Source organism: Cyprinus carpio, chromosome A7 (genome assembly GCF_018340385.1).
Source record: "Cyprinus carpio isolate SPL01 chromosome A7, ASM1834038v1, whole genome shotgun sequence".
Classification (NCBI taxonomy): Eukaryota; Metazoa; Chordata; class Actinopteri; order Cypriniformes; family Cyprinidae; genus Cyprinus; species Cyprinus carpio.
In genome coordinates, this window is record NC_056578.1 from 44,869,100 (window position 1) to 44,885,182 (window position 16,083).

Here is a 16,083-nt window from a genome sequence, read left to right on the forward strand (position 1 = left end):
TAATTACATTTTTATTGTAGATTGGATAAGTTGCTGCTTAAGTTTTTATAATAGCAATTTGCATATACTCCAGAATGTTATGAAGAGTGATCAGATGAATTGCACAGTCCTTCTTTGCCATGAAAATTAACTTAATCTCAAAAAAAACCTTTCCACTGCATTTCATTGCTGTCATTAAAGGACCTGCTGAGATCATTTCAGTAATCATCTTGTTAACTCAGGTGACAATGTTGACGAGCACAAGGCTGGAGATCATTATGTCAGGCTGATCGGGTTAGAATGGCAGACTTGACATGTTAAAAGGAGGGTGATGCTTCAAATCATTGTTCTTCCATTGTTAACCATGGTGACCTGCAAAGAAACGCGTGCAGCCATCATTGCGTTGCATATAAAAATGGCTTCACAGGCAAGGATATTGTGGCTACTAAGATTGCACCTAAATCAACAATTTATAGGTTCATCAAGAACTTCAAGGAAAGAGGTTCAATTCTTGTAAAGAAGGCTTCAGGGCGTCCAAGAAAGTCCAGCAAGCGCCAGGATCGTCTCCTAAAGAGGATTCAGCTGCGGGATCGGAGTGCCACCAGTGCAGAGCTTGCTCAGGAATGGCAGCAGGCAGGTGTGAGCGCATCTGCACGCACAGTGAGGTGAAGACTTTTGGAAGATGCCCTGGTGTCAAGAAGGGCAGCAAAGAAGCCACTTCTCTCCAAAAAAAACATCAGGGACAGATTGATCTTCTGCAGAAAGTATAGTGAATGGACTGCTGAGGACTGGGGCAAAGTCATATTCTCCGATGAAGCCCCTTTCCGATTGTTTGGCGCATCTGGAAAATGGCTTTTCCGGAGAAGAAAAGGTGAGCGCTACCATCAGTCCTGTGTCATGCCAACAGTAAAGCATCCTGACACCATTCATGTGTGGGGTTGCTTCTCATCCAAGGAAGTGGGCTCACTCACAATTCTGCCCAAAAACACAGCCATGAATAAAGAATGATACCAAAACACCCTCCAACAGCAACTTCTTCCAACAACCCAACAACAGTTTGGTGAAGAACAATGCATTTTCCAGCACGATGGAGCACCGTGCCATAAGGCAAAAGTGATAACTAAGTGGCTCGGGGACCAGAATGTTGAAATTTTGGGGTCAATGGCCTGGAAACTCCCCAGATCTTAATCCCATTGAGAAGCTTGGGTCAATCCTCTAGAGGCGGGTGGACAAACAAAAACCCACTAATTCTGACAAACTCCAAGAAGTTATTATGAAAGAATGGGTTGCTATCAGTCAGGATTTGGCCAGAAGTTGATTGAGAGCATGCCCAGTCGAACTGCAGAGGTCCTGAAAAAGGAAGGGCCAACACTGCAAATACTGACTCTTTGCATAAATGTCATGTAATTGTCGATAAAAGCCTTTGAAACGTATGAAGTGCTTGTAATTATATTTCAGTACATCACAGAAACAACTGAAACAAAGATCTAAAAGCAGTTTAGCAGCAAACTTTTTGAAAACTAATATTTATGTAATTCTCAAAACTTTTGGCCACGACTGTAAAATTCGCTTACACGAGTGTTCAAGTACTATATAATTTCGATTTACTCTTGACTATAGTATAGCTACTGAGGATCACTGACTCCCAGAGTGCATTGCAGCATGAATAAATTATGAAATTGCTGTTTTACTTTTTTTTTTTCATTTGCCATTTTTTTTTTTGCTGTCTTGTGTCAGTAGTACAAAAATTGTAAAATAAAAAATATAGAATATAATAACATTTTTATTTTTTTTTACAATTAATATATATATATATATATTAGGACTAGTTAACAATTTAGATAAAAGTTAGGTCACATTTTAAAAGCAACCTATTTATTACTTCCCTTCCCTTGAAAGCAAACAACTTGCTGCATCAGGAAGAATATTACAATGATATAAATCAGGGGTCACCAACTGGGGGACTCTGGTCTGAATCTGGACCGTGAAGCCTTTTGACATTATGAAATAAATAAATGCTAGATTCTATTTTCTAACAAAATCAAATGTATATCAAGCACATCTAGGTCAGCTCAGTAGAGCCGTTTGGGTCCTACGGCACCACAGGTTGCTACTACAGTTAACTGTTGCTACGTACAGACTTGCAGTTGTGCATGCGGTCAAGTACTATAGAAATACAAAAAGTACACTTTGTGACTGGTTTTTAGTCCTTTGTATTAAACTATAAATTCATACAGTGATTCTGCTTTATTTCTAATTGTTTAAGCAAACTTAATTAATTATATATGACTTACAAACATTATAACATGTTAAAAATTATGCACTTTTTTCAAAGATAGGCATTTTATTTCATTGCTTAGAAATGTGCATTAGTACTATTTTGCTCAATGCACCCTCCTGTGGTGGCCAAAAGCCAAAAGACCCCCCCACCCAACTGAAATTATGCCTTTTAAATTTGAATATAATATGAATATTGATAATATTTAAGTACAAATTTCTAATTTAGTTTTTCAGCCATTTTGACAGCCCTAATGAGAGCTGCACATTTCAAACTAGCTGCTGGCTGCTTTGTTTACTGCTCTTACGGGGAAAACCACAATATTTCTGCTGTTCCTAGCAGAGAATGAACGTGCATTTTCAATAAGCCTGTCTGCTGTTTCTGTTCAGAACCATGCGAAAAATTACGTTGTTTTTACGCCACAAACACGCAGCTGTAGATGTGAACTGGTGGATCGACAAGAAGCTAATGCAATTATAAAAATCCAACAAGAATGCAACTATAGAAAGATAACTGCAGAATTGGAGGAAATGAGTGAAAAGCCTAGAATTGCCCCCCCTCAAAAACTTTGGTTGCACTTTATTGGTAGCACTTTATTTTACAGTCCTGTTACTCATGTACATACTATGTTCATATTTTATTAATTACAATTACTAGGTAAAAACTACCCTGAACCTACCCCTAAACCTAACCCTACCCCATGTAGTTACTTTATATTACCAGTACTTTCTTAGGTACTGTAGGTACACTGGAAGTGTCTTGTTTGTGGACTTCAGCTCTGCTTTCAACACCATCATCCCGGACACCCTTCAGAATAAACTCACACAGCTCTCTGTACCCACCTCCATCTGTCAGCTCTGCTCTTCTACTTGTACACAAATGACTGCACCTCTAAAGACCCCCCTGTCAAGCTCCTGAAGTTTGCAGACGACACCACAGTCATCGGTCTCATTCAGGACGGAATCTGCTTACAGACAATCGGTTGAGCAGCTGGCTGTCTGGTGCAGTCACAACAACCTGGAGCTGAACACACTCAAAACAGTGGAGATGATCGTGGACTTCAGGAGAAACCCCCCTGCTCTCCCCCACACATCATGAACAGCACTGTGACTGCAGTGGAGTCATTCAGGTTCCTGGGAACCACCATCTCTCAGGACCTGAAGTGGGACATTCACATTGACTCCATTGTAAAAAAGGCCCAGCAGAGGTTGTACTTCCTTCGTCAGCTGAAAAAGATCAACTTGCCACAGGCGCAGATGACACAGTTTTACTCGGCTATTATTGAGTTGGTTCTGTGCTCTTCTATAACTGTCTGGTTTGGGTCAGCCAGCAAATCAGATTTAAGAAGACTGCAAGGGACTGTTAGGGCAGCAGAAAGGATCATTGGTGTGCACCTGCCCAGTCTTCTGGACTTGTACAACCCCAGAGTGAAGAAACGAGCAGGTAACATCATCAAAGACCCCTCTCACCCCGGACACAACCTGTTTGCACTTCTCCCCTCGGGCAGACGCTACAGATCTCTGTGTACCAGAACATCTAGGCATAAAAACAGTTTTGTCCCCCATGCCATCTCCAGCTTAAACAGCTAACATATGAATCATTACCTGTGTTCTGTAATTCTTTTCCGAAAACCATTCTACATCTTTAATTATTGTCTTTCTCAAGTATTATGTCAATACATATGCATATCTCTTAATTTATACAGATCTATACAGAGTAAAAATGCACAAATCTGTACATAAATCAATTCATTGTTCCAGATTCATACACATTATTTATTGCTAAGTCTTACTAATTTTATTTTATTTTATTTTTATTTTTCAAAATTTTCTGTTCTCATGTCAGATGTGTATGTATGCATGTATGTATGTACCAGGAGCACCTTAAAAAAAAAAAAAAATACTTGTGTGTTTGTGCACACCTGGCGAATAAAGCTAATTCTGATCTGATTCTGAAGTACACTGTAAGTACAAGTACTGTAAAACAAAGTTCAACCAAAACTTTTTTTTTTCCTTGACAAAATGGCACTCAAACCAATCAGTGAATCTTAAATTTAATCAACTGAATATTGCAGATTACTAGTGAATAGTACAGATTACTAGATTTTTACAATTAAGACATTAAGTAACGTTACAAAGTATTCAATCAAACATACTGTGTTTGAAAGTAAAACTAATTATTTCGTAATTAAAAAAATAAAAGATAAAATAAAAGTCTTCTTTAGGATCAAAAATAAAGAAATTGATAAAATGATTTGCAGTGCATGTAAATCTTTGAAAATCTTTATTTTTCTTTGTGCATTTCAAACACTTTTCATCACAAAACAACAAATATTGCTCTCTTTTCTGCTGTCATTTATTATTTTTATTTTTTTTGCGGGTCTAAATCTTTTGCTTGCGAGTTGAAAAGTTCTTCTTGTAAGTCAAGCTATATCTCAATGGGCAGTCTCTACCCACCAGCATGAAAGGCATTTTTCTATTGGTCACTCTTGACTGAAGGGACTGGTTGACCACACCCACTATACTTTCCCGCCACTGCCGCCGCCAGCCTGACAAAAGAGTGAGGCGCGCGAGGTTGTAGCAATGGTGAGCAACAGGTTGTTTACTGGCTAAGATAACTAATTTAACATCTTAAACACAGGGACAAGTGAACTTAATTATTCTCTCTTCTTTTGCTCTCCCATCTAGGTACACAACATAAGCTAAGCCCGTCTGTTGTTGGTGACATCAGCATCTCGCAGCGGCACTTCCAGTGGCATCTCTAGCAGCCAGGGACTGCCGCTGGCCAATTACATAATTCAATGTAATACTTTTTGCTTTAAAAACTACATTTCAACTCAACAAAATAACATTATGTACCATAGCACAGGACTTTCACTTGTAAGCATTTGTCATAAATTTTGTTAATAAAACTCTGATAGCATGGTAAAGTTAGTTTTAGGTTTGATATTCACTGCATATTCCCCTGTAGGCTGCTTTAGGGACCGTCTGCAAATTTACCTCACAGTACAAAATGAAGTCCAATAATTAATTCAAACTAATGTTTACAGGACTATAGTAAATGCCTATTTTGCAAACTGACAATATATTTTGCCAATATCTCGCATTAGACAATACTTCCAATATCTCCCTTACTGTCCGTACAGTACACAAATATTGTATTTATTTATTTATTTTTCATTCAGTCATTTTACTGTAATTACTGTGATTTAAGTGTCCAAAAAACTTTTTTGGGCCACTATATGGACAATTAATTTTCAATAATTGGGGCACAGAGAATTAAATGTGATAGAGAAACTTGCATGTTTGGTCACTGTTCTCATACTATATGAAACTCTGATGGAGAGTCTATTAAAAGATGCAATATCATACCAAACTCATAATAACACAAATAAGTCTGATTCAATTTTCCTGCATAAAATAAGAAGAACGGGTGTCACATCAAAACCAAGCAAAAACCCGTCCACAGGGCCTCCATCTTTCACAAGCAGCACAGATGAAAACATTTTCTCTCAAACTCTGTATCTGATCCACACGTAACATATCATCACATTAATCTGAACGAGAAAGAAAACAATAAGCACCCTCCTACACACAGCACAACCATTCTTTTATCTTGAGCTGAATACATTGTATTAAAGCAAGGGGAAATACTGTAAAATACTCACAGAGTTTGAGAAGCAGTGCGCTGGACCCCATACTGACACATTAATAGTCTGTATTAACAGTGCTGTGTGCACTAAAACAGACACTTCCTGTGTTTAAACAGTCGTTTCACACTTCAAGAAGAGACGAGGGAGGAGGAGACAAAACTCTAAACAGAAATACATGAAATAGAAAGAAAAAAGGGATCCATTTTAAGATATTAGCTACTTTTTGGTGCATGCAAGTTGTTAGAGTTCTGTTTCTCTACTTGAAAAAGACTGTTTCAAAGTTCTTCCAGTAATTGTTCTCGAACTGCGTTATTTTCTTCATTCACAATGCCACAGCCACATACATTATGGACAGATCATAATAAAGTGGAAAAATAATAATGTGACATCTAATGTATTCCTGTTCATATAAAACAGGCTCTTTTTGGGTTATTCTCTTTTTAACAATTCCTATTACTTTCTAAAGTGGACACATATATACACTCAAACATAGGTGAGACATTAGTTTTATAAAGTGATTTTGATTCAGATGAACTAATTATTCACCAAAACAAGATTTAAAATGCTTTTTTTCTTCCTCTTTAAAAGAAGGGCAGTACATGACAGTGGTTACTTTTAGAAGTGAGAAGTGATGCTTCATTCAGGCCTTCCTGAACACAGACAGATGGAATTATAATAAAAGGAAGTCAATGAAAATTGCATGCATGTTGCTGTGAATCTTTTACTCTTCTGATAGTATTTTGAGGTTTATGAAACTAAAGATGCAGAAAAAGCATAACTCTCTTCCCCACTTTGTTTAAAACCACAGAGCAGAAACAGATCAGAAGTCAAACCACAACCATCAGCTCAACTCAACTCAGGCCTCTTAAACTAAAGATGTTTTCTGTCATTTTCTCACTACAAGCAGCTTCTGAAGTTTGATAATTCACAAACGACAATGTGTCTTCAATGATGAGCTGGAATAGGCTTGTGCAACACGTGCATATATAAGTGATGTGTATTGCTGTAATTCTTTAGATTTCATTAGGCCCACTATGGCTACTTTTAGAACCAACCCACGTGACTCTCTTCAACGTATCTGTACTACTAAACCACACCAACTGAGAGAAGCGCCTGCAAAACTCACTTTGATATATAACACTGGAGAGAAAAGAAAAAAAAAAAAAAACACAATAAAGGTACAAAACCCAACCATGCCCCGTTCAGTGTTGTCAGTTATAAACCTTTTGCATCTTCAAGTTACATCTATCAATTCCTCAGAAAATAAAGGATTTTTAATACAAACAGTGTATAGACTCATTGTGGGATTTAAACAATATCATTATAACTCGGTCCTAATGTATTTTCAGTTTTAGATTTATCATTTTTATAACTTCTGAGAATCCAAAAGGTACACATTTTGATAAAAACATGACAGCTGTGTTAATGTTAGTTATGATTAAATCGTGTTCTGTTACCGTTTTGAAATAGGTTTACGATAAACAGGAAATGTTCGTGGGTCAATAGCATTGAAAAGGTCTACACAGCTTTGGTCTGTCTAGATACTCGATTCTGATTGGCTGGCAGGTATGCATTAAAACCATTTAATACATTAAGTCAGTTTAATCACAAATTATGGCACTGCTTTTATTGATGCATGCAAACACACACACGTATCACTCACATACAGAGATTGTAAATCACGCTGCGCACACACAGAAACATCCAGGAGGATTGTGTTGCTGATGAGTTAGCTAGGCGGGGCTGAAGCCCCAGGGCCCGAAGATGGAGGGGGTCTGTGATTGGTTGTGATGGAAAGGAAAAGTAGACCTTGAATGATTGGCCATCGGGAGCACCCAAACTTTTCCTGGTGGGCCGATCGCTGAAAACCCACCATGCCCCCAAATATTAAAGGCAATTCAAAACACATTATAAATGTATTGCTGAAAACACGTTACAAAGACTGTGAACTATGTAGTACTGAATTGTGGACTTTGACCGTTAAATAATTTTTCACCATTTTTGTGGTCAGGATTTTTTGAATGATGACGCACTGGAGCCAGTGAGCATGGCCCCACCACTAACACTACAGAGGTGTGTTCGGCTTGAAGTGGCATTGCGCAGACCAGTGGGTGTTTGACATGTTGGTGCGCTTGGGAGATATATAGGGTGTTTGATATTTATTTTTTGTGATATCTATAGGTAGTTTTATGTCATAATGCTCTTAAATCTTTCGGAGTAATTTGATGTTAGAATAAGATTGATAATCAGAGTGTGATGAAAACCATTATTAATAATGGTGTTTTTTTTGATAATGTTATGTTATTTGTTTAGTGTCATCAAAAAGATGAGTTTTCCATTGTCAAAATTACAAAATGCTGTGTTTTGGATCATCAGGCAGAGTTTATAAGTAATTTGTGGTCAAAGAGATGAGTTTGCTTAGGCAGCTATTGTATCCGTTAGCGTGATTTTTTTGTTCCGCGGCAAGTCTATGGCAGCCCATAGAACCACTTGTGGGAAAGTTGTGACATTTGGCACACTGATAGAGGACAGTGTCAACATTAACCATAGCCAATTTGGAGTCTCTAACTCCAACTCTCTAGCACCACCACTTGTCCAAAGTTTCAATTTCTTTATGCTAATAACTTTTGAAAATCGAAAGGTTTAGTGTTTTCGCTATTTTCAATTGTTCGAAAAACCTACTTTTTCGAACTCGTCCTAGGCCATTGAACCGATTGTCATGAAAATTGAACCAGATCATCTTCAGACCACACTGGCTAAAAGTTATGGAATTCAAGTTGATTATTCATATTGTTTCCGAATAGCACGTGAACGAATTCTATGAAAGGTATGCAAAAGTGGACGTGAGGCTATATCTCCGCAACGGTTTGGCCTATTGAGACCAAATTTGGTGTGTTATAACAAGCATGACCTGAGACTACCTGCAGTGTTTCGGAGCTGTGTCCCCTAGTGGTCAGGGGATATGAAAAATGCATATTTTTGCTCATAACTTCTGAATGCTTCGGCAAAAAAAAATCACAAAACTGGTCTCATTAGATTCGGTGCATCATGCCAAATTGAATGATACCATTTTGAATGATTCCAATGTCAGCTATTTTGGGCGTCTGCCATTTTGAATTATGTTCTAAAATGCTGTATTTTATGAACGCATTAGCGTATATCTTTACGAAAATAATTACAAAAATCTTCAGCTCCATACCCTCATGATACTCAAAAATTTAGAAAAATGCTAATAACTTTTGCTTACATTAACCTATTTTAATCGGACTGATGTTGATACATTCCTTGGACAATGACGAGAACACTGATACCAATTTTACCAACATTGGCCAAACTTCCTGTCCATCATTTTGATTCATGTTGACAACCTACCTTTTCGAACTCCTCTTAGATCATTGGTCCGATTTTCACCAAATTTGGCTCGGATCATCTTCAGACAAAGCTGGCAAAAAGTTATGGATTTCGTGTTGATACACGCAATGTTTTTCGTTTAGCGCATGAACGAATTTGCTGGAAAGATGCCAAACTGCATCTGAAGGCTGTATCTCTGCAAAGGTTTGACATATTTACAACAAACTTTGTATGTGCCATTGTCACCTCACACTGATCACGGCACATCAATTTGGTAACAGCGCCACCTATTGGCAAAGAGTAATAAACCATTCATTAACCTTTAATTATGAAATTTCTAAAAATGCTAATAACTTTTGATTGCATTAGGCTTTTGTAATGAAACTGGTCTCAAAATATTCCTTAGGTCATGCCGACAACAGACATATCAATTTTTTAGCAGTAAATCTGAATTCCCTGTCCGCCATTTTGATTTATGTTAAAATCCTACTTTTTCTAACTCCTCCTCAACTGTTGGTCCGATTTTCACCAACATCGAGTCAGATCATCTTCAGACTGTGCTGACAAAAAGTTATGCATTTCGTGTCGATTGACAAAACCGTTTTTGTGCAGCACTGTTACAAATTTTAGGCATGGTGCCAGAATGATTCTGAGGCTATATCTCTGCAAAGCTTTGTCATATTTGCACCAAACTTTGTATGTGTCATTGTCACCTCACACTGACCATGCCACATCAATTTGCTAACAGCGCCACCTATTGGTCAAGAGTAATAAACCATTCATTAACCATTAATAATTACATTTATAAAAATGCTAATAACTTTTTTATTGCATTAGCCTATTGCAATGAAACTGTTCTCAAAATATTCCTTGGTTTATGCCGACATAATAGATACCAAATATGCCAGAGTAAGCTAAACTTCCTGTCCGCCATTTTGATTTATGTTGAAAACCTACTTTTTCGAACTCCTCATCAACGGTTGGTTCGATTTTCACCAAAATCGAACCAGATGATCTTCAGACTGTGCTGAAAAAAAGTTATGGATTTTGTGTCGATAGACAAAACCGTTTTTTTTTGCATACCACAGCAACGAATTTGAGGCATGATGCCAAAATGACACTTCAGCCTGTATCTCTATAATGCTTTGGCATATTGACACTAAACTTTGTGTGTCATTGTCAACTCACACAGAACACACCACATCGATTTGATAACAGCACCACCTATTGGTCACACTTGATAAGCCAATAAATCACGCTACTAGAGGTTGTATTTATGATTTTTCCGCCATTACAATTACAATCATCCTAAAATTGATTTTATTGCTCATTTTTGCATTTGGTCTGATGCTCCATGCCATGCTTAGCTCCTCAACTTGCCGCTGGAGTGCTTGGCCCCGTAAGTGCTGCTTGCAGCTATATTTTATACTGTTTTCTTAAAAGGTTAATTCACCAAAAAATAAAAAGTTCTGTCATTAATTACTCACCCTCATATCATTTCAGACCCGCAAGACCTTCATTCATCTTCAGAACACAAATTAAGATATTTCTGATGGAATCTGAGAGATGTCTGACCCTGCATACACAGCAATACAACTGAAATGTTCATGAGTCCAGAAACGTAGCAAGGAGATATGTAAAATAATCCATGTGACATCAGGGGTTCAACCGTATGAAGCTACACGTGCAAAAGAAAAAAAAAGACTTTATTCAACAATTCATCTACTTCTGGTGATCGATCGTTCGTGTTTTTGAGAGTATCAGCTTTTTGTAGAGTATGTGTTGTGTTTTAGTAGCTCATAGGGTGAGTAATTATCATAGGGTGAGTTTTTTGGGTGAATTTTCATTTTTGTATTAATTTCAAGAAGGAAATATAATTTATAAAGTGATGTATTCTGTTTTCTTAATATCAATTAAGAGTCACAACTGATTCTTAAATGCAACGTTACAATATAAATTCCTTCGAACATTAAAGAGTCAGTTGTGTAACTAAAGAAGGCTATTTTTCAAGTTAACACCACTGCAGAGACTCTCTGTTCATACTGGTAGACACAAAGCAGAATACACACAAACATGTTCCTGCTCTTGATATGACGAATAAAAATGGAGTTACATTAAATAATGTTCAGGCTAATCCATGCTTTATAATGGGAGTGGAATGTAGACCAAAATGTAAAGTCACCCAGTATCAGAGTGTAAAACCCTGCTACTGTAAGTTAAAGGTGTTGGGTTAAAGACTTCCTGGAAACAAAACAAAACAAAGAGCAGAACTGTGAGAACGCCTTGAATGTGTAAAGTCACATGTGATGAGACAGCAACAGCTTCACAATACTTAGAAATCTGCAGAAAAGAGGAAAGACACAAACAAGCAGATGGGTTCACAAGACTCACCATCTCACAGCAAGAAAAAAAAACAAATCAAAAACAAAAAAAACATGATGTTTGCAATTCATCCTGCAGCCATAAATCATGAAAACATGAGAAGCTGCAGTGACCGGAGATGAAGAGCAGTTACACCAACAGGTGTGTCACATGCTTCAAGCTGTCCAAAACAACTTCTGAATGTTTTAGTCTCTAAATAAAATTCAGTACCTCTACTCAATGTGTGCAGTGTTTTCATTCTGCCAAACAATTTTACCACGTTGGTTTTGTTACAAATATGAAGTCCAAAAAATTGCACCCATCCATTATAAAACAAGTCCACGCGGCTCTGGGGGGTTAATAAAGGCCTTCAGAAGTGAAGTGATGCGTTTGTGTAAGAAAAATATCCAGATTTACAACTTTATAAACCTTAATCTCTAGCTTCTGCTAACTGTCATTCACACATTCATGAGAGAGTGAATGATGATGTAAGACGTAGCATAAGCTCCGGTGAGAATATGCTAGTCTTGCAAGAAACAAGTTTTGTTTACAGCAGAGGAAATCCAGTGTCCTCTTGGATTATAGTGAAATCCTCCGTCATTTTTTCTTTACACATTTTTTACACATTTTGTATTTCTATTTGTATTTCTATTTCGTGACCGGTGTTTTGTTTTGCTCTCTCTTCTGCGCTTTCACATTCGTCACCGCATTTGCCTTCATCCTGCGTGATCCACTTGGCCACTAATCTATCATGAATGTGCGAATAACAATTAGCAGAAGCTAGATATTAAGGTTTATAAAGTTGTAAATACAGATATTTTTCTTACACAAATGCATCACTTTGCTTCAGAAGGCCTTTTTATAACTCCCCGAGCTGTGTGGACTTCTTTTATAATGGATGGGTGCGATTTATTTATTTTTTTTTTTTACTTTTTGGCTACCATCCACTTCCATTATAAAGCATGGATTAGCCTGGACATTATTTAATATAACTCTGATTGCATTCGTCTGAAAGAAGAATGTCATATTCAGATAGGATGGCTTGAGGGTGAGTAAATCATGGGGTAATTTTCATTTTTGGGTGAACTACTTTCCCAGATGTTTACCCAAACAAATGCTCAAGTGTCATGTTTTGTTCACCAATGTGTGGCTTTAACTCTGCCCTATCCTCCTCATACCTTTTGCAGTCTAGCAGTACGTGCTTCACTGTCTCTTGTACATTACAGTGGGTGCATAGTCCAGTGGGATGTGTTCTTATTCTCTGTAGTGTTAAATTTAAACCACCATGACCTATTCTAATACATGAGACTAACATCTCTTCCCCTAAACTTCTTCCCTTCCTCGTGTTAGTGGATACTTGATTCTGTATGTTGTATAAATGGCATCCTGTGTCAGCTATGTTCCAATATTCTTGCCATCTTTTGAGTGAATGTTCCTTTATGATGGTCTTGATCTCTGCCATACTTAATGGTATTTGTATATCTACCATTTCATGTTTTATAGAATATTTTGCAGATTATCCACAATCTCATTTCCTTTCACCCCTACATGGGCAGAAACCCATAGAAAAGAGAAGCCCATCCCGCAATTATAGAGTGTGAGAAGCTCACAAGGAATTAAAGAAACACTAGGGCTATATATACACAGGGGGCTAACAAGCTTAACAAGACTCATCTGGGGAGACTAATCAAGGGGAGCCAATGAACAAATGGACTACAAACTGAATACAGATACCACGGGAGACAGGAAGTGACATAAAAGTCCAAGACAAGGCACAGAGAATAATGCATTTCATAACCATTGATGTCATAATGCATCTATCCCAGATTAATCTACCATAAATTATTAGGTCATAACACAATGCTATAAGCAGTATTTATGTTTACATAAGCATGACACAAGCCTGCGAAATTAAAACTTTGTTTATTTGTCTATTATTTGAATATACACAAATAAAGATACATATACTGTACACACAAAGATATGTAAACTATATAAGCTTAACCATTTATATAGGGAAATTTATGTATTTGATTTTTTGTTTGTTTGTTTTTTTAGTAATAAATTAATGTAATGTTTTATATTGTGAGTGTGTGGAACCTTGCTACTGTAAGTTAAAGGCGTTGGGTTAAAGTCTCCCTGGAAACAAAACAAAACAGAGCAGAACTGTGATAACGCCTTGAATGTGTAAAGTCACATGTGATGAGACAGCAACAGCTTCACAATACTTAGAAATCTGCAGAAAATAGGAAAGACACAAACAAGCAGATGGGTTCACAAGACTCGCCATCTCACAGCAAGAAAAAAAAACGAAAAAAAAAAACCTATGTTTGCAATTCATCCTGCTGCCAAAAAGCATGGAAACACATGAGAAGCTGCAGTGACCGGAGATGTAGAGCAGTTATACAAACAGGTGTGTCGCATGCTTCAAGCTTTCCAAAACAACTTCTGAATGTTTTGGTCTCTTAATGGTTTTGAGTGACTTTAGTGTGTGTGTACAGTGTTTTTATTCTGCCAAACAATTTTACCACATTGGTTTTATTCCAAATATGAGCATAAAAATCACAAGCTCATGCAGGAGCACAGACACTGAGGGGTGTCCAAACTCTGTCCTGAAGGGCCGCTGTCCTGCAGAGTTTAGCTCTAGCCCTAATTAAACACACCTTGGTTGTGTCCAAAACTGTCCCCTGTACCCTTAAATAAGGTACTGTTTGAGGGGACAGCCATTTGTGTCCAAAACCATAGTGAATGTTATCAAGTGCACTCTTTCACTCCCACAATGCACCGCAATAATGACTGTACAACCGGTGTACACTCAACGGCTAGATAAATACCCATAATGCACTGTGAGGGTCGCACACCAAATTAACTCCTGCGTCTGACCACAAGATGGCATCCAAAGCAGAATCCTACAGATGTAAGATTCATTATAATGTATTATTTAATTGTTAAATTAAGATTAATACACATTAGTTTTCATGACAGATTACAAATAAATAATTCTGTTACTACCAGAGCTTGTAAGTTACCTAAATAATTACCACAGGGTCCAATCTAGACGTGGAAAAGCACATCCGGCTGAGAAGAATCACTTGTTCACTGGTAAAAGAAACGCTGCTCAGCGTGGATAAGAGTAGGTCTGTTATCTGATATTATTTAGTATGTTAGGCAGTGAAATCAGTTTATAACAACAACGACAAACGGTGATGATTAAATAATTTGTTTTATCATTTTTATCAGTCAGTCACAAAATATGGTCAAATAGGCAGAAATCAGGAACAGCATCAGGTGTGTCAAGGAATATCCAGAAACAGCAACAATACCAGGCAGAGATCGGGGCAGACGGCAGAGAATCACAGGCAGTATAAACAATCCAAAGTCAGACCCGGGAGGACCAAACACAAGGAGAAACACTCAGAACTGACAGACTAGGCTAGAGCAAGACTTTGCCATGTGAGTGTGGATGAGTTCAACCTTTATAGTGTCACTGATGGGAAACAGGTGAGGTTCAATAATGAGTTCCTAGGCAGGGTTTTTTGGGAAATGAAGTCCAGGGTGTACTGTGTCGTGTGAAAGTCTGTGTGGTGAATAAATGGATGTGCAGTGACCGGATCATGACAACAATTTTATTTCTATGACAACTTTATTTTATATAACACAAATTAAATATTTATATAAGACATATATATATATATATATATATATATATATATATATATATATATATATGTGTGTGTGTGTGTGTGTGTGTGTGTGTTTGTGTGTGTGTGTGTGTGTGTCTGTGGTTTTTTTTAGGATGTTATCCGTTGTTGTTTTGTGGCGGCTTCTTTTTTTTAATTTCCATTTGTCAACACGCAAGTAAAAATTTTGTTTTTCAACAGTTTATCCAAAAAGTGAGTGCTGTCCTACTTGAAGAGAAGGCAGAAAATCATAATGTGTGTTTTGAATTAGTCCCAAAAATATAATTCATGCATTATGTAATTTTTACTACATCGAGTGGCTCACAAGCTCCAAAGCTCCTTTAGTGCATGCTAATATGTAAAGATTTGTCATGGCAGCTTTAATTTCAAAAGTATAGTTCATATTTATAAAGTATATCATCACAATTGTTATGGAATAATTTTATAATGAATAAATGAATGAAAGAGGCATTTATATTGTGCTTCATTGTGTATTGCTGTACACCGAAATTGTTTTACAGTCATCATGAGGGGGTCTCTCCTCAACCACCACCAGTGTGCAGCATCCACCAGGAGCCATAGTACAACCACACCAGTGCGCTCACCACACACCAGCTACAGGTGGAGAAGAGAGAGATAGAGACAATACAGTGGAAGGGGATTATTAGGAGGCCAGGATTGACAATGACCAGTGGAGGGAATTTGGCCAGGACACCGGGGCTACACCCCTACTCTTTACGAGAAGTTACATGGGTTCGGGCAACAGTGTTGGTGTCAGTTAA

The 16,083-nt window shown here is 37.5% G+C and overlaps 1 protein-coding gene across 1 annotated transcript in view; it reads right to left on the reverse strand.

Moving 5' to 3' along the window:
- LOC109059261 (sialoadhesin-like) overlaps window positions 1-7,000 on the reverse strand; it is a 58,272-nt gene extending 51,272 nt beyond the window's left edge. The window contains exon 1 of the mRNA XM_042761414.1: window positions 5,925-7,000. Coding sequence (XP_042617348.1) covers window positions 5,925-5,955 — 31 coding nt within the window. The 5' untranslated portion in view covers window positions 5,956-7,000. The remainder of the gene's footprint in view (window positions 1-5,924) is intronic.
- Window positions 7,001-16,083: the final 9,083 nt, after the last annotated feature.